The 20130-nt window shown below is 39.9% G+C and overlaps 1 protein-coding gene across 1 annotated transcript in view; it reads right to left on the bottom strand.

The window, feature by feature from the left end:
- The window catches only part of lama5 (laminin, alpha 5), a 274408-nt gene extending 254828 nt beyond the window's left edge, over window positions 1-19580 (bottom strand). Inside the window, exons 1-2 of the mRNA XM_034171776.1 lie at window positions 19081-19580; window positions 6982-7134 (exon numbers count right to left, since the gene is read on the bottom strand). Of these exons, the coding sequence (XP_034027667.1) occupies window positions 6982-7134; window positions 19081-19371 (444 nt within the window). The 5' untranslated portion in view covers window positions 19372-19580. The remainder of the gene's footprint in view (window positions 1-6981; window positions 7135-19080) is intronic.
- Window positions 19581-20130: the final 550 nt, after the last annotated feature.

The following is a 20130-nucleotide window of genomic DNA, read 5'->3' as shown; positions in this document are numbered from 1 at the left end:
ACAAGAAAAAAAAAAAAGGTTAAACACACAAACAAGTTCAGAGAGCAGAAGAATGTAAAAATATTGCTGGAATATTATGACTGCAAAGGCAATAAAATACAACATCAGCCACTGCAAGTTGCTGAGATATTACAGGAATGCAACGTGAGGGTTGCATTCCTGTAATATCTCAGCAACCTGAGGGTTGATTTTGTGCAACTGCAACAGACGTGTGTCAGTGCTGAGCACCGCAGACACACTGACAGCCTGGAAACAGGACCGTTAGAGCAGCACCGCCGCAGATTAACGATTAAACAGCTACAATCAGGTTACAGGATTCTTCAAAGAGCAATAACGGCTGCTGCAAAACTTACAGTAAGTTCAAAGCAGCAGAAAATAGTCTGACAGCTGAACAGTGATTTCAACTAACAAAAAATAAAATTAAGATTAGGCCACTGGGATATTAATGAACAAATATTTTAATTACTGTAATGTTTGCAGGCCAACAAAACCTTTATTATCAAGAGAAACCATCAATTTCTCAGAACCAAACATGACATTTCAAAGACCGTTTTTGTCCAAATCAACCAAATCTAACAGCAAATATCTGCTTTTAAAATAGTTTAAAGCATCATAAACACACTTAAAAGTTTAGAATTTGTCAGAAACCTGATTTTCTCCAAATAAATTACACAAGCAAAGCAGCGGCACGAAGCTCGCTCATGGTACACTGTGTCCCAAACAGGAAGTGCAAAATTTTGAGTCCACAGTGAAACAGGAAATGTCAAATGTTGTGCACTTCCTGAATCGACACTTCCTGGATTGACAATAGGCGAGATCTCGTGGGATCTTGCGTGAATTCAGTGGCAAGTTGATACTGAAACAGGAAGTGCTAAATTTTTAGCCTACAGTGAAACAGGAAATGTCAAATGTTGAAATCTGATTGGACACCCCAGGTGCCACCTTAGATGACTGACGTGTCACGGCACCACGTCTGGTTGAAAAGAGTCAGCTGTATTTTAAAATCTGTGACACACATTGACTGCTAGGTCCCAACTGTCCAGTAGATGGCGCTGTGTACCACAAAAAGTTTTAATTCACCTTAGTAGAAAAAGAAAAATCTCTGAGCCAGATTTGAACCTGAGCAGTGAGCACATCATCCGAACCACAGAGTCCGAATGACCCCAAAGTTATATCAGTGAGTAAATGACCGTATTTTATGCTAAAAATTACATTCAGGTTGTTAAAAGTTGTATTTCTCATTAAATTTGGGTTTGCCTTATATATAGGCGTTTCTCAAGTGATTTTAGATGAATGAAACTAGCAGACAGGTAGTTGATTCATCCTCTGTTGGCTTATGTGAGATGGAACGTGAAGATGCTCGAGGCTGAATGAAATACAGCTACTTTATTCCTCTTCTGTTCTGTATAAAAGCTCTGGACTTTACCACAGTGCTGTTGTGTAGCTGTGGTGGAGCGAGGGTAACAGCCGTGACCGAAAGCCGGTGAACAGTTAACACATTATTTAATGACTGTTTCACAGCGGTTCGTTCAACAACACAACACATCTCAAAGTTGAGTCTTTTATTAATGAGTAAAGATAGTTAGTTTACTTATTTACCATTTACCCTCCCACAAAGTATAGACTGAAAGGTGCTGTTCATCTGCATGCCTTTGCACAGCCCCATTCCACTATGTTATATTTGACAGTGAACATAGTTTTGCCTATTTGCCTCTTTTACTTCTTACAGAAGTATTTTCCCCTTTTTAATTGTTGTTTATGCACCAATTATTTTATTGTATGGCCTGCCTTACAATATAAAGCGCCTTGGGGCAACTGTTTGTTGTGATTTGGCGCTATATAAAAAAAAAATTGATTGATGGATTGAATTACTTCTTACAGAAGTCTTTTTTTCCTTTCTTTTTATTGTTGTTTATGCATCAATGACACCAGATCACGTTGCTTATATGTTGAGAACTTGCTTGGCAATAAATTTGATTCTGATTTGAAGAAACACTATCTAGGAGAATATGTGTTTAATGTAATAAGTTTAATAAGGACTGGAAGAGCTTTCTTTTTTAAATAACCTCTTAATTTGCTCTGATTGACACCAGGACGAAAGCATTTCACTTAAAAATACACCTGCCCCTGAGTGTTCTCAATTTGCCCTCCAAAAGTATTCAGCCCCTGGGCATTTCACACATTTTAATCTGTTCATGCCATTTCAAATACAAAAAATTCTAAAATTATCTTCCTTGAACTCAAACTGAAAAGAAAATCTCTACAACGTGATATAAATTAATACAAATAAAATAGCGCTTCCTGGTGAAGTGGTGTAGAGGAGGATTTCCTTAAACAGAAGACAATTTGCCAGAAAGTATATTTGAGATAAAAGGCTAGGATTTGATGTTTTGGTGAAAGAAACTTTGTATTTCTTCATAATTGATGTAAATAAAGTCCAAGACATATTCAGTGACTTGGAAATGTTCTGTATCCATCCATCCCTTGACTTGTTTGAAGAAAACTGAGTATTATTTACAGTGTTATACCAAAGCATAGCATTACTTATGCAACCCATCATCTGACTTTATTTAATAAGGCCCGGCATCATTGAATGGGACATTCCATCTTTCACCTCATGAAATATTCTTTCCATTGCACCCATAAACATTCATTATGTGCTTAATATAATATAACGATAAATGACATCTTAATGATATAATGCTAACTTATAGTAATTTAACGCATCAGATACACTTTAATGGATTATAAATTTAAATTTAAAAAGGTGAAATATAAAAAAACAACGAAACCTTTATATTTGTGGATGTGGCAGTAAAAGAACCAAACTCGCCATCCTGTGCAGGTCCTACCGGCCGCCTCCGGCCCTCGGCCGTCAGCTGCAAACCCTACACCGGGCTCACCTGGATGGTCTGGCTCGGGTCCCCGGACACTGGGCCTCCGACCCAGCTTGCAGTACAGGTCGTGGACGGTCCTGCCGTGTCGTCCTCCCCGCAGGTGGTCGTGGCGCTGATCTTTGTGCCCTCGGCCAGTTGAAGTACGGCGGGTGCAAACTGTAGCCGTTAACGGAGCCGTTTCGGCAGGTCCTGGGCCGAGACCAGGCTCCAGCAGCTCCAGCAGCCGGCGAGGAGCGGCAGCAGCGCCGGGCAGCAGCGCCGGCAGCAGCGGTCGAGTCGCCGCTCCGCTCCGCATCATCGCTCCGCCACCTGTCCGCTCCGCAAGCACGAGAAAGAGGAGCCGAAAGGAGTCGCTAACTTCGGCGGGAGAGAAGCACGTGTACGAAACCAAACAAACAACAAAAAGAACTGGAGAAAAGTGCTGAAACACAAAAAAAGATGAAGCGGATTTAGTTTGCAGACCTGGAGGGCAGTCAGATAGTCTCTCTCTCTCTCTCTCTCTCTCTCTCTCTCTCTCTCTCTCTCTCTCTCTCTCTCTCTCTCTCTATGTGTGTGTTTGCAGGTGGATTACGTCACTCTCAAATCACCAATCACAGTCGTTCACTAAATGCTTCAGTAAAACTTCTGTAACTGCTCCAGAGCTTCACAAAAACTGATGATCTGAGGAGCACTCAGAATCTAAAACCTAATCCCGATCCTTAGTCCACGTAGACCACGCCCATCCCAAAATACATGTCCATGGGATCATGATCTGAACCAGATATATAGATAAACCTGAGGTCCAAAAGGCTCACCTTTGATCCTCATCATTCACTTTTGTTTGTTTACTGGCACGTGATCGTAATCCTGATCTTTGATCCTGATTGCTGACCTTTGATCCGGATCACAATCTTTAAAATTGATTGGTGCCCTTTGTTGAACTTTGAGGCTGATCTTTAATTCCAATCATTAAGCTTTGATCCTGATCATGTACTTGATTGCTGACCCTTAGATCTGATTTTGATCCTGAGCACATACTTGCTGGATTGTCCAAAGACTCAATCCTGATAGCTCTTTGATCATGATTACTGAACTTTGATCCTAACCTTTGTTGCTTATCAACCATCTTGAATACCGATTGCTGTCCTTTGATCATGATTGATGAACTTTGAAGCTTATCTTAAATTCTAATTATTCATATTCTATCCTGACTGCTAACCTTTGATCCTGGTTATTTACTTTTTCATATTACTGACTTTTAAGTACGAGACACGTGTTTGGTCTGGATAACATATCTTTGATGATCCTGATTGCTGACCTTTATTCCTAATTTGAATTTTGAATTTAGATCGCTGAGTATTGATTCAAATCACAGAACTTTCATCCTGCTGGCTGATCTGAAGTCCTGATTCTAATCTTTGATTCAAATTCCTGAGCTTTATTCCAGATCTATGAACTTTGATTCTGATATATTAGTTTTGATCCTGATAGCTTAGCTTTGATCCTGTTTGCTTACCATAAAACCTGATTTTGATCCTGAACACAGAGGTTTGATCGTGCTGGCTTGCCTGAGCCCCTGATCCTGATCTTGATCATGATCACTAATTTGTTTTATCCTAATTCCTGAGCATTTTCCAGATCAGTGAACTTTCATCCTGACAGATTCGTGTTGATCCTGACCTTTGAACCTGATCAGCCAACTTTAAAATGAACTGCTGAACTTTGAGGCTGATCTATAATTCCAATCATTAAGCTTTGATCCTGTCCTTATAATATTTTTTTTTCTTATTAGCAGCTTGGATTTAAGAGCAACACATTTGGTCCTGATCAGTTATTTGATCTTGATTGATGACCCTTAGATCTTATTTTGATCCTGAGCACAGAGGTTTTATCTTGCTGGATTGTCCAAGCACTCAACCCTGATAGCTAATCTTTGATTATCCTGACCTTTGTTCCTCATCAACCATCTTCAATAGTGATTGCTGTCCTTTGATCATGATTGATGAACTTTGAAGTTGATCTTCAGTTCTAATTATTCATATTCTATCCTGACTGCTAACCTTTGATCCTGGTTACTTACTTTTTTCATATATTGACTTTTAAGTACGAGTCATGTGTTTGGTCTGGATAACGTGTCTTTGATCCTGATTGCTGAACTTTAGCCCTAATTTGAATTTTGAATTTAAATCACTGAGCATTGATTCTGATCACAGAACTTTCATCCTGATGGCTGATCTGAGTTCCTGATTCTAATCTTTGATCCTGATCACTCATCTTTGATCATAATTCCTGAGCTTAATTCCAGATCTGAGAACTTTGATCCTGATATATTAGTTTTGATCCTGATAGCTTATCTTTGATCCTGATTGCTGACCCAAAGACTTGATTTGATCCTGAACACAGAGGATTGATCGTGTTGGTTTGCTTGAGCCCGTGATCCTGATCTTTGATCCTGATCACTAATTTGTTTTATCCTAATTCCTGAGCATTTTCCAGATCAGTGAACTTTCATCCTGACAGCTTTGTGTTGATCCTGACCTTTAAACCTGATTGGCCAACTTTAAAATGGACTGCTGAACTTTGATGCTGATCTTTAATTCTAATCATACATCATTGATCCTAATTGCTGACCTTTGATCCTGATCCATTTACTCTTTTTATATTAACGACTTTTAATTAAGAGCAACACATTTGATCCTGATCATGTATCTTTGATCCTGATCTCATCTTTGATCCTAATTCCTAAACTTTATTTGAGATAAGTGACCTTTGATCCTGATAGTTAAGCTTTGATCATGATTGCTGATCTCTGATTCTGATCACTCATCCATGATCTCAAACTTTTATCCAGCAGATAAACAAACAAAACAAATAACACTGAAAACCTATTCTTGTCAAATACATATTCTATAAATATCCATAAGATATAATTTGCCCAAACTCAAAGTATTCTGACACAAAGTGACTGTACATCCAAGAGTGAAACAGGTTTCATCTCATTTTGGATTTGATTGACATTTGCTTGAACAGAATCATCCTGCTCAGGGTGGCAGCGCCGTGGTTTATTTAGACACGTGAAACTGCACGATGCATTTTGCATCGGAATATCTTTAAAGAAAGAGAGAAACCTGAGGAAGGCGGATACATCAACACTTACACTGGATGTCATTTCCATCCATCATTCAAAAATATAAACAGTAACCTGGCCTGAATGACTGTTCAAGAAAACGACTCGTGAGGGAAAATGTGCAAAGTGAAACTTTTGTGTTGCATCACCAGGTAGAATCATGGTTGAACAGAGAAGGATTTTACTAAAAAAAAAAAAAAAAAAAAAAAGAAAAAAGAAAAAAAGGTGACATTTCTGCTAGTTTGCCAGAAGGCACATGGGAGACTTCAGCGCAAGTCTGATCTGTTTTTTGTATGAAAAACAAACTATGAAAACTTAAAACATGGCTGGAAAGACAAAAACACAGCACAAATCACTCCACAGTGTAAATGCAAACAGTTTTTACCTTACCATTAACAGTGCTGCATGCAACACGTATGTTGTACTTCCTGTTCCTTCCAGCAGGTATCATCCCAGCTGTCATTCCAGTAAAAACACATTCAGCTTTTCAGATTGTGCACATCACACGCACAGAATTGTTTCTCACCAGAAAATTTGTAACCAGTGCATTCTCTTCAGAAGTGCGAACCAGAACCTGGCATGCTCTGTTCTAAAGGAGACTATATCTGCGCCAAAGTTGGTGTGTCAATGGAGGACGACCTTGAAATAACCCTGAAAGAATTAATTTTAGCAAAGGTAAAGGAATTTGATTTCTAATGAAATTTGGACCAAATGTGGAACAGACTTTGGTGAATTCCAGAATCACCCTGGCAAGGTCAGTTGAAGGTGAATATTTGGGTAAAGGTCATAGGGGTTAAACCTCATATTGCCATAGCCCTGACCGTCATCATGCCCACAGACACTATTACGTAGTTACATTAATGTCTGACCTATGAGCTCGCAGTCGTTACTTACATTCAACTTTATGATGGATTCAAAACATTGTGGACCCAAACCAAAATGCTGGTTTTGTTTGTGAGTGTATTTGATGAGTTTCACCTGTCCGAGGTCCAGCGTCACGTTGACCTCGTTATACTCTGTGCTGCGGGACAGCGGTGGGCTCTGCCACCAGCGCTCCGTTCCATCAATGGCATTGGTGATTGGATGGCCGCGGTCACCGTCGCCCTGGCTACAGATGTCGCAGTACTGACCCTGTGAAGACAGACAGCGGAGCATGAGCGCAGCCCGAAACAGGACGTTCTGCTCGTCTCTCGGCAGAGTTACTCAGACATGTAAAGATTTTCATGGAAACTGGCAGCATTACTCATTTTTACTGAACAGTGTTCAGCGTTATTGCTGTTTTTGTTATTGTGGACAAACGTCTCATAGAAACCTGCTGGTTGTTTTTGAAAAGTACATTAAGAAAAGTCATTTATTCATTTTTGTGGTTTATCCAGCTTGCAGTGATCGCAGTCCAAGCAGCTCTGCCCGCACTTCCCTATCCTCGGGCCAAAGTCCTCTACCTCTTCCCGGAGGATCCTGAGTCATTCCCAAGCCAGCTGAGAAATATAATCCCTCCAGCGTTGTCAGGATTTGACCCTGATCGGGTTTTGACTCTATTTATGGACACAGCGTCATTAAACATCAGATTCTGCCCCAATCCATCTATGGATTAAGGAGAGTCTAAAAGATCTAAGGCCCTGCGTCTATGTAGTATTTCTTTTCTGGTGTCAGTGTCTTTTTGAAGCGCTCTAAATGAGAACGGAGCACATGCAGCACGCAGAACACCAACCTCCAGAAACAAACAAACAAACAAACAAAACCCAGTGGAACCCGGAATGATGTTTCCAGAGCGGCCTGCTGGTCTGGGCGTCAGCTCAGAGCACTTTAAGGTGAAAACCCCTCAACTTTTCAGAGAGGCGCTGTGATGTCACCGCAGCTCCTGTCCAGGTCAACGAAGGGATTATTGTTGGCTGATTGGTCACTAAAATCAACCACAATAGAGACAAAAAACAAACAAACAAACAAACAACAAAAAAACGAATTTGTTCACAGACTGAACAGAGTGCTTGGCTCTGTCCATTATAAGCTATTCGTTAGCTGTAACATGTTTTCATCAGCACTGAAAACGTTGAAAACCGCTGGGTAAGAAAGTGTGTGGTGTGGGCGCTCAGTCCGCGCTTTACACACACACACACACACACACACACACACACACACACACACACACACACACACACACACACACACAACACACACAACACACACACACACAAATCTTTATGAACACAATACGTGGCCTCACACGGATTAAAAACCAGTGCAAGAAACATCAACATTAACTTCCATCAAATTCAGTATCTCAAACATAATGTGTAGAAAAAAAAACCAAAACAAAACACATACAAACAGATTGTTTCTGTTTCCAGACACTTTATGCAGGTGAACTTAAACAGTCCACCTGCATAAAGTGTCTGGAAACAGAAACATCTGTTTTCCTCCCTGAAGGTTTTTAGGTCAAATTTCTCATTTTACAACAGAAAGGCGACGTTACTTCGGGTTACCATGGCAACGACAAGCTTTTCTGCCAAGAGGTTAAAACTGACTCATGAATTCAGTCCCGTCTGCTGACAACAACAATAATAATAATAATAATGTCACACTTTATGTTAAACACACACACACACACCACACACACACACACACACACACACACACACACACACACACACACACACACACACCCACACACACAACACACACACACACAGCAACAACAAAGTGACAGAAATGAATCAATGCTGATGGTTCTCCACCTCCCTGGTTCCCAACCTGGGGTTTGAGCCCCCATTAGGGGGGCGACAGGTTTTTGTATTTTGGTGAGGTTGTCAAAATTATAAGTGCGCATAATGAATAAAGTAATAATAACTAACTTACAATAAAACAACACAATAAACTACATCCTCAAATCAGAAAAAGTAGATGGAAAAATGCAATAATAAATAATACCCAGCACTGATTCTTATACTTACTTTGACTTCTATTTCACTGCAGGCAGAATTAACCCAAAATGTTTCTTTTTTTGTGGTCAATTTTATGCCATTTTAAAAAATATACATCCATTCCTGCATTTCTTCAAAGGAGGAGCATCTAAGGAGTATTTCTGCCGAATTTGATGCTTTATATCACCATTTCCATGATTGGTTTCAGTTATCTGCTGCACTAAAGAGAAAAGGGGAATAAACTATAATTAAAGTCATATATGTGTTAGTTTTACCCTGTAAAAGACTGAGGATGAATGGCTTTATTGTTTGTTTATTTATTTCGGGAACTAATGCTCAAACAATCTCAGCATAAATTATTACATGAATGAATGAATGAATAAATAAATAAATATCAATCGAGTGCTCATCTGAGATATTTAACATTAAATAACTGTTGGGGGCGCTGTATGCTGTATCACTTTGCACAAATGCACTTGTACAGAAAATAAAAAAAAAAAAAAAAAAATCGGACTTGTCCTACATTGGCGGATATAAAATGATTCATGTGCAACATTTACATCAATACATTAGCTTTAATTAAATAAGATTAGAGCTAAAAGAATAAAGTTTATGTGTAAAACCTTCCTGATCAATATGTATCAAGTCCTGATCAATAATCGCTGCAGTACTGCTGTTACAAACACCTGGAATTGTGCTGTACATTAACTGACCAGCAGATGTCAGTGTTTGCTGTAGAGCTGTTAATGAAGCTATCTGCGGTGAGGTCTGACGTATTGAGGCGTGACGCGTCATCCCGCCATCACATCGTGTTCTTTCTTGCATAACATGAAAACTTTGTGCCAAATTGCATCTTCTGGGAGACACTTCAAGTGCTTCTACGGGACGTTCGTCTCTCTGCGGGTTTTTTTTTTTTTGTCCACTCTTGTTAAAGAGAAATGTGTCCCAAAAGATGACGGGGAAAAAAACAAACAAACACAAATTACATTTGTGAGATGAGAAATATAACCATTTTCTTTTGATGAGTATTGTCTCGATAACGCAGAGAAAATCACTTTAAACTACAAATTTCTGCTTGTCCACTTTGGACAACCTACGAGAATCAAACCGGTCGTCCGAACAGTTTTAAAGCTCTACAATCATCACAAGTACTAGCTAAACCACATGAGCTAGTGTCACGTCAGGCCTTTAAAACAAACTCTTAACAATTTTTGCATCCATTTCACATACACAGTGTCTTCCCACATAGGTCTGCATAAACTCGGCACAGTCTGTACAACTCATTACACAACTCTATGTTAGCCCGGTGTTAAAGGGGCTTAAGATTTCAAAGGTAAGTTCAAGTTGTCCTACGCTAGTTACATTTTTCTTTAATGGGTAACAAGGTTTGTGTAGGCTAGTTAAGTTTTTACAGATAAGTTATGGTCTTCTTAGGCTATTTTTTTTTTCCACAGGTAGTTAACGTCTTCATAGGCTAGTTAAGTTTTTTTTGTTTTTTTTGGGGTTTTTTAATGGGCAAGTTTGGGTTTTCCTAAGCGCTTTGTGTTTTTCAGATAAGGTTTTCATAAGCTTGTTAGGATTTCAAGGGTAAATTCGGTTGTCTTACGTTTTTTTTTTTTATGGTTAATGAGGGTTTCGTACACTCTAAAACATTGAAGCTGCGTTTAGTTATGTCCACTTGCTACCTCTCTATAACATAAAGAACTATTACAAGTTTTGGACATAACTAAATGCAGCTGCAATGTTTAGAGTGTAGTTTGTTTTTTTTAACAGGGAAGATAAGGTTTTCCTAGCTAGTTAAGTTTTCAGGTAGGTTCTGATTTTCCTAGGCTAGTTAAGTGTTTTGCAGATAAGTCAAGGTTTTTGTACACTAGTTACGTTTTTACAAGTAAATTCAGTTTTCCTAACGTAGGGTAGGTTTTCTTCTTTTTTTAATGGGTAAGGTAAGGTTTTCATAGGCTAGTAAAGTTTTTTTAAGGGTAACTTAGGGTTTATGTCGGCTAGTTACATTTTTAACAGGTAACTTTTTAACAGGTAGGTTAGGTTTTTATGGGTAAGTCAAGGTTTTATATGGCAACATTTGATAATAAAAAGTTTAAATCAAACATTCATTGGTTCATTCGTTTATAAAAAGTGTTTTTGGGTTAAACTTTAGTGGATAGTTTGTTCCCAAATAATTTTTTAAAATGTTCTTCAAATGTGTGTATGTTTCTTCCTCATGTTCTCGTAACCAGATAAAAGCTCTACACTCCAACATTGCCCGAAGCTTACTTGGCTAACGTTAGTAAGACATTCTGTTGCTAGCTGGGTTAGCACTGCTTCAGCATCTGTGGATGATGATTTATTTCAAAAGAGCCAAACACAGTGGAGTGGTTAAAATAAGACCCAAAACTGTTTTCACTGTGTCCTTGTGATGGACTAGAAACCAGACCATGGTTTGGTGGGTTTACCTCGGATCTTACTGTCCAACAACGAGGCTCAACAGGACGAGTGAAAGTAAATACGAGTCCTAAAAGACTTATGTCTCTACAGTCCACCTCCTCCTGCTGGTTTTAATCAATTAACAACCCAAAAAACTCCACTCACATCTTCCTGTCAAATCAAACAGGATTAACACCAACACAAAGAAGCAGAGGGGGGAGGACGACTAACCCTCTTGGCATGGACACATGGCTCCTTGACCCAATGATCCCTGGTTCATTTTGAAGGTTTCTTGAACCAATTATGCACCAGCTTCACCACTTCTGCTAAACTGGAAGCGAACACCTTCCAGAAAATCCTCAGTGTGAAAACCCTGAAGTAGATCAGGATCCACTTTGGTTCTTGAGACGAGTGAATGAGACAGTACTGAAGATTAAAACTGACCAGCTTTCCTGAAACTGTTTCTCTTCCACAAAGAAGCAAGATAAACAGCTCCGCAGAGACCGCACAGCATGAGAAGGCACATAAGGCTCCAGACATTAGAGTGCAGCAGATAACAAAATATTTACAGAGGAATCATGCAAATGGTGATAATTTGACACAAATACACAGACACTATTCTTCGAGAAAACAACAAAAAAAAACCAACAACAACAACAACGATCAGCCATTGAATTTTCTGTAGGCAGGTAGGGTCAATTGAAGAATTACACAGGGGTCAAAATTAAAAGATGCTCCAATCATATTGAAAACTACACCACATTATTTGTCTCATAAAGATTCCAAAAAGGTATAGTTTGGACTATCTGTAACTGAATGTTATGGATTTATGGGGTAAAAACAGCAAGAATGGTGACAAAGGTCAATTTCAGTTTGCGCAGGTGTCAAAAGTTAAAGTTGCTCTAATTTTGGTAAAAAGTGATGCAAATTATTGGTTGAGTTAATAGGGTTTTAAAAAAGTAACAGTTTGCACCATGTGTCGTGCTTCGTTATCATGTTACGGGGTAACATATGTCACATGTCATAGAGTCCAATGACATTGTTTGACCCTTTACTTTGGAGGTCAAACGTTCAACACAGTCAGAATTATTCCATTTATTAGTCCTATTAGCTCAACCAATAATTGCACCATGTTTTACCAAAATTGTAGGAACTTTAACTTTTGACCCTTGTACAAACTGAAATTAACCTTTGTCACCATTTTTACTGTTTTTACCCCATAACATTCAGTCACACATAGTCCAAAATATACCTTTTGGAATCTTTATGCTCAGACAAATAATGTGATATAATTTTCTATATGATTGGAGAATCTTTTAATTTTGACCCCTGTGTAATTCTTAAACTGACCCCTACCTGGCTGCCTACTGAAAATTCAAATAGACAATCTGATTTTTTAAAAGAGTTAATCTCTAAGGACAAATTTGTTGCTTTTATCACCATTTGCAGGATTGTTTCAGTTATCTGCTGCACTATTATGTCAGACCACAGAGCACGAGAAGGCGCACACGGCTCCAGATGTTATCTCAGACAGCTATCCACAGATGAAAGAAAGCTGCTTTTTTCCAAAGCAGGACTCGATAGATGTGTTCAGGACAGAACTATTTGTTCAGGGGCCACTTCAGGACTTCTCTGTCTCCAGTCTGTCCTTTTCCACTCTGGCTTCCTGTGTCTCCTGACATGTTTTCCCTCGTGTTTCAAATGCTACACGGCACATTTAAAAATAAAACAGCACCTCTCGTCATCGTTCACATGCTCTCCATGCTCGATCATCAGCAGCGTTCAAGCAGATGAAGCCGAGCTGGTCCGTGACACGGCTCAGTCCACCGCCAGGAACGGTCAGGAACAAGTGGAGACGCAGAGAAGGCAATAATGCTGATCATTACTGCCCAGAGGTTGTCTGCTTTAATGGTTAACCCGTGCAATAATCCTACTGGAGTTAAATAGTTAAACCCGGAATGGACCACTAATTCAAACTAAGGGACAAACAATGCAGAACTCAACTTGAGCACATGAATTCTATTCTTTAGTCATAAAAGTGGTAGATGTTAAGTGTTGCAAATCCCACACAGTAAACTGTGGACGGAAATAATGGGATCCGTGCACAATGGTCAACCCACTGTCCACAAGTCCAAAAGCTCTGAAGTGAGTCCAACACAAGAGAGTCCATGAGCCCGGAGACAATTTCAATCTAATCAGTCGCACTTAAGGGGACTAAACAACACCTAAAATCCAGTCTCAGTGTACCATTAAATTCTGGAAAAATACCATTAATCCACCATAAAAATTCTGGAAAATGTGGGTGTCATGGCAGCTCGTGGACCACCTTACAGAGAATGATCTTTCTGAGCCACTGCAGTCTGCTTTTAGAAAATATCATTCCACAGAGACGGCTCTCACGAAAGTGGTGAATGATCTTCTGCTTGCAATGGATTCGTGCACCACTACGGTTCTGGTGCTTTTAGATTTTAGTGCTGCATATGATACAGTGGATCATCATATTCTACGCGATCATTTTGGGATTACTGGGCGTGCCCTTGCATGGTTGACGTCATACCTGACCAATCATTCTCGTTTGTACAATAACACTACCGCTAACCTTAGTGACATGAAATTTGGTGTTCCACAGGGGTCCGTCTTAGGCCCCCTGCTTTTCCTCCCTTTATATAGCACCCCTTGGCACATATTGCAGCGTTTTGGGATTACCTTTCACTGCTATGCTGATGATAGTCAGTTATACATGCCGTTAACTCCTGGCAATCTCATCCACATAAAATCCTTAGAAGATTGCCTTGCATCAGTGAAAAGCTGGATGTCTAGTAACTTCCTACTTTTAAACTCTGATAAGACTCAAATGATGTTTCTTGGTCCAGTGAGACATCAGCATCAATTTGATCAGTTAATGCTTAGCCTAGGCTCATGTGTCATCACACTGACAACGTGAGAACTTTGAGGTAATTTTTGATCCTACATTGTCCTTTGACCTCCACATTAGAGACATTACGAGGACTGCTTTCTTCCACCTGTGAAATATAGCGAAGATTCATCCCATCCTGTCTATGGCTGATGCTGAGACCCTGATTCATGCATTCGTCTCTTCTCGATTGGACTTCTGCAATGTTCTATTTTCTGGTTTACCGCAGTCCAGCATTAGGGCTCTCCAACTGGTTCAAAATACTGCTGCCCGACTTTTGACAGGAAGCAGAAAGTTTGACCACATTACACCCATTTTGTCCCTGTGAGATCAGATTTTAAGGTTCTGCTATTAACCTATAAAATTGTCCATGGACTGGCACCTCCCTACCTAGCTGACCTAATTAAACCCTACGTACCGGCCTGGGTTCTGCGTTCTCAGGGTGCAGGACTACTTTGTGTCCCTAAGGTGAATAAGAAGTCTGCAGGTCACCGATCTTTCTCTTATCGTGCCCCTGTTCTGTGGAATGATCTTCCTGCGTCAATAAAACAATCAGATTCCCTTTCGTATGGCTAGCATAGTATGTTACTCTGCTGTTTCCTCTTAAATTCATTTTATTAGTAAACGGAGCGGGGCCGCGGCCTCAACTTTATCTAAAGTCTGGGTCTTTTAGTGAAGCTTAGGGCTTGCGGCCAGCAATCACCTTCATATTTCTTCTGTTTTCTTGTTGCTTAATGCTGACAAATTATACTGTATTTGATGTCTTTCTGATGCCTGATCCTGTTTTTTTTCCTCTCTGTTTGAGGTGCGGCTCCATCCAGAGATGGGTGTGGTGTCTGTTTTCTGTACCCTCCTGTACACCGGCAACATTTCCTGCATTTTCGTTTTGTGAATTTTTCTGTAAATTGTTTTGGTAGCATGGCCCAAGCAGAGGGTCACCCCTTTGAGTCTGTTCTGATTGAGGTTTCTTCCTCAAATCATTGGACAGAGTTTTTCTTACCAATGGCACCTGTGTTCTTGCTCTGGGGGTTGGTAAGGTTAGACCTGACTTGCCTGAAGCGCCTTGAGGAAACTTTGTTGTGAATTGGTGCTATATAAGTGAAAATAAATTTAAAAAAATAAAATAAAATAAAATACCAAAATGTACGGTGGCCATCCAGGGTGGCAGCTCTAGCCAGGACGGGGTCAAAACTGAAAAAATGTTCCAGTTGTTTTATAAAGTATACCACATTATTTGTCTAATAACAAAGATTCCAAAAAGGTATAGTTTGGACTATTTATGGCTGAATGTTGTGAAGTTATGGAGTAAAAACAGCAAAAATGGTGACAAAGGACGATTTGGTTTGTACAGGGGTCAAAAGTTGGCTCAACCGATATCGTCGATGTCATCGCTTTTAATCAAAAGCATTGAAAATCATTGGGCAAACAGGATTAATAACTGGAATAGTTTTGACTGCACTGAAAGTAAACGTCAAACTTGATTACTAAGCATGACAGATGGTGCGGACAAAAAGCCTGTTAACTCAACCAAAATTTGCATCAAGTTTACCCAAATTGGAACAGCTTTATCTTTTGACCCCTGTACAAAACTGAAATCGACCTTTGTCAGCATTTTTGCTGTTTTACCCAATTACGTTCAGTCATAGATACTCAAAACTATACCTTTTTGGAAAATAATGTGGTGTACTTTTCTAAATAAATTGGAGCATTTTCAATTTTGACCCTGTGTAAAACTTCAGTGACCCCTACCTGGTGGTTGCTACCACCCTGGGATGGCCACCATACCTTTGTGTAGGTCATGGTAGACTGACGCTGGACTGTAAATGTTGTTTAGTCCTGTTAAATGGGGCACAAGCTTTACTTTCCCATGGACGAGGAGGACTAATAATACAGCACATTTTAGAAAGACAAGAAAAAAAAAAAAGGTTAAACACACAAACAAGTTCAGAGAGCAGAAGAATGTAAAAATATTGCTGGAATATTATGACTGCAAAGGCAATAAAATACACATCAGCCACTGCAAGTTGCTGAGATATTACAGGAATGCAACGTGAGGGTTGCATTCCTGTAATATCTCAGCAACCTGAGGGTTGATTTTGTGCAACTGCAACAGACGTGTGTCAGTGCTGAGCACCGCAGACACACTGACAGCCTGGAAACAGGACCGTTAGAGCAGCACCGCCGCAGATTTAACGATTAAACAGCTACAATCAGGTTACAGGATTCTTCAAAGAGCAATAACGGCTGCTGCAAAACTTACAGTAAGTTCAAAGCAGCAGAAAATAGTCTGACAGCTGAACAGTGATTTCAACTAACAAAAAATAAAATTAAGATTAGGCCACTGGGATATTAATGAACAAATATTTTAATTACTGTAATGTTTGCAGGCCAACAAAACCTTTATTATCAAGAGAAACCATCAATTTCTCAGAACCAAACATGACATTTCAAAGACCGTTTTTGTCCAAATCAACCAAAATCTAACAGCAAATATCTGCTTTTAAAATAGTTTAAAGCATCATAAACACACTTAAAAGTTTAGAATTTGTCAGAAACCTGATTTTCTCCAAATAAATTACACAAGCAAAGCAGCGGCACGAAGCTCGCTCATGGTACACTGTGTCCCAAACAGGAAGTGCAAAATTTTGAGTCCACAGTGAAACAGGAAATGTCAAATGTTGTGCACTTCCTGAATCGACACTTCCTGGATTGACAATAGGCGAGATCTCGTGGGATCTTGCGTGAATTCAGTGGCAAGTTGATACTGAAACAGGAAGTGCTAAATTTTAGCCTACAGTGAAACAGGAAATGTCAAATGTTGAAATCTGATTGGACACCCCAGGTGCCACCTTAGATGACTGACGTGTCACGGCACCACGTCTGGTTGAAAAGAGTCAGCTGTATTTTAAAATCTGTGACACACATTGACTGCTAGGTCCCAACTGTCCAGTAGATGGCGCTGTGTACCACAAAAAGTTTTAATTCACCTTAGTAGAAAAAGAAAAATCTCTGAGCCAGATTTGAACCTGAGCAGTGAGCACATCATCCGAACCACAGAGTCCGAATGACCCCAAAGTTATATCAGTGAGTAAATGACCGTATTTTATGCTAAAAATTACATTCAGGTTGTTAAAAGTTGTATTTCTCATTAAATTTGGGTTGCCTTATATATAGGCGTTTCTCAAGTGATTTTAGATGAATGAAACTAGCAGACAGGTAGTTGATTCATCCTCTGTTGGCTTATGTGAGATGGAACGTGAAGATGCTCGGGCTGAATGAAATACAGCTACTTTATTCCTCTTCTGTTCTGTATAAAAGCTCTGGACTTTACCACAGTGCTGTTGTGTAGCTGTGGTGGAGCGAGGTAACAGCCGTGACCGAAAGCCGGTGAACAGTTAACACATTATTTAATGACTGTTTCACAGCGGTTACGTTCAACAACACAACACATCTCAAAGTTGAGTCTTTTATTAATGAGTAAAGATAGTTAGTTTACTTATTTACCATTTACCCTCCCACAAAGTATAGACTGAAAGGTGCTGTTCATCTGCATGCCTTTGCACAGCCCCATTCCACTATGTTATATTTGACAGTGAACATAGTTTTGCCTATTTGCCTCTTTTACTTCTTACAGAAGTATTTTCCCCTTTTAATTGTTGTTTATGCACCAATTATTTTATTGTATGGCCTTGCCTTACAATATAAAGCGCCTTGGGGCAACTGTTTGTTGTGATTTGGCGCTATATAAAAAAAAAATTGATTGATTGATTGAATTACTTCTTACAGAAGTCTTTTTTTCCTTTTCTTTTTATTGTTGTTTATGCATCAATGACACCAGATCACGTTGCTTATATGTGAGAACTTGCTTGGCAATAAATTTGATTCTGATTTGAAGAAACACTATCTAGGAGAATATGTGTTTAATGTAATAAGTTTAATAAGGACTGGAAGAGCTTTCTTTTTTTAAATAACCTCTTAATTTTGCTCTGATTGACACCAGGACGAAGCATTTCACTTAAAAATACACCTGCCCCTGAGTGTTTCTCAATTGCCCTCCAAAAGTATTCAGCCCCTGGGCATTTCACACATTTTAATCTGTTCATGCCATTTCAAATACAAAAAATTCTAAAATTATCTTCCTTGAACTCAAACTGAAAGAAAATCTCTACAACGTGATATAAATTAATTACAAATATAAAATAGCGCTTCCTGGTGAAGTGGTGTAGAGGAGGATTTCCTTAAACAGAAGACAATTTGCCAGAAAGTATATTTGAGATAAAAGGCTAGATTTGATGTTTTGGTGAAAGAAACTTTGTATTTCTTCATAATTGATGTAAATAAAGTCCAAGACATATTCAGTGACTTGGAAATGTTCATGTATCCATCCATCCCTTGACTTGTTTGAAGAAAACTGATTATTATTTACAGGTGTTATACCAAAGCATAGCATTACTTATGCAACCCATCATCTTGACTTTTATTTAATAAGGCCCGGCATCATTGAATGGGACATTCCATCTTTCACCTCATGAAATATTCTTTCCATTGCACCCATAAACATTCATTATTTGCTTAATATAATATAACGATAATGACATCTTAATGATATAATGCTAACTTATAAGTAATTTAACAGCATCAGATACAACTTTAATGGATTATAAATTTAAATTTAAAAAGGTGAAATATGAAAAAAACAAACGAAAACCTTTATATTTGTGGAATGTTGCAGTAAAAGACCCAAACTCGCCATCCTGTGCAGGTCCTACCGGCCGCCTCCGGCCCTCGGGCCGTCAGCTGCAAACCCTACACCGGGCTCACCTGGATGGTCTGGCTCGGGTCCCCGGACACTGGGCCTCCGACCAGCTTGCAGTACAGGTCGTGGACGGTCCTGCCGGTGTCGTCCTCCCCGCAGGTGGCCGTGGCGCTGATCTTTGTGCCCTCGGCCAGGTTGAAGTACGGCGGGTGCAAACTGTAGCCGTTAACGGAGCCGTTCGGCAGGTCCTGGGCCGAGACCAGGCTCCAGCAGCTCCAGCAGCCGGCGAGGAGCGGCAGCAGCGCCGGCAGCAGCGCCGGCAGCAGCGGTCGAGTCGCCGCTCCGCTCCGCATCATCGCTCCGCCACCTGTCCGCTCCGCAAGCACGAGAAAGAGGAGCCGAAAGGAGTCGCTAACTTCGGCGGGAGAGAAGCACGTGTACGAAACCAAACAAACAAACAAAAAGAACTGGGAGAAAAGTGCTGGAAACACAAAAAAAGATGAAGCGGATTTAGTTTGCAGACCTGGAGGGCAGTCAGATAGTCTCTCTCTCTCTCTCTCTCTCTCTCTCTCTCTCTCTCTCTCTCTCTCTCTCTCTGTATGTGTGTGTTTGCAGGTGGATTACGTCACTCTCAAATCACCAATCACAGTCGTTCACTAAATGCTTCAGTAAAACTTCTGTAACTGCTCCAGAGCTTCACAAAAACTGATGATCTGAGGAGCACTCAGAAATCTAAAACCTAATCCCGATCCTTAGTCCACGTAGACCACGCCCATCCCAAAATACATGTCCATGGGATCATGATCTGAACCAGATATATAGATAAGCCTGAGGTCCAAAAGGCTCACCTTTGATCCTCATCATTCACTTTTGTTTGTTTACTGGCACGTGATCGTAATCCTGATCTTTGATCCTGATTGCTGACCTTTGATCCGGATCACAATCTTTAAAATTGATTGGTGCCCTTTGTTGAACTTTGAGGCTGATCTTTAATTCCAATCATTAAGCTTTGATCCTGATCATGTACTTGATTGCTGACCCTTAGATCTGATTTTGATCCTGAGCACATACTTGCTGGATTGTCCAAAGACTCAATCCTGATAGCTCTTTGATCA

Source organism: Thalassophryne amazonica, chromosome 6, assembly GCF_902500255.1.
Source record: "Thalassophryne amazonica chromosome 6, fThaAma1.1, whole genome shotgun sequence".
Classification (NCBI taxonomy): Eukaryota; Metazoa; Chordata; class Actinopteri; order Batrachoidiformes; family Batrachoididae; genus Thalassophryne; species Thalassophryne amazonica.
The sequence above is the reverse complement of the archived record's forward strand: the minus strand, read 5'-3'. Positions and strand labels throughout refer to the sequence as shown.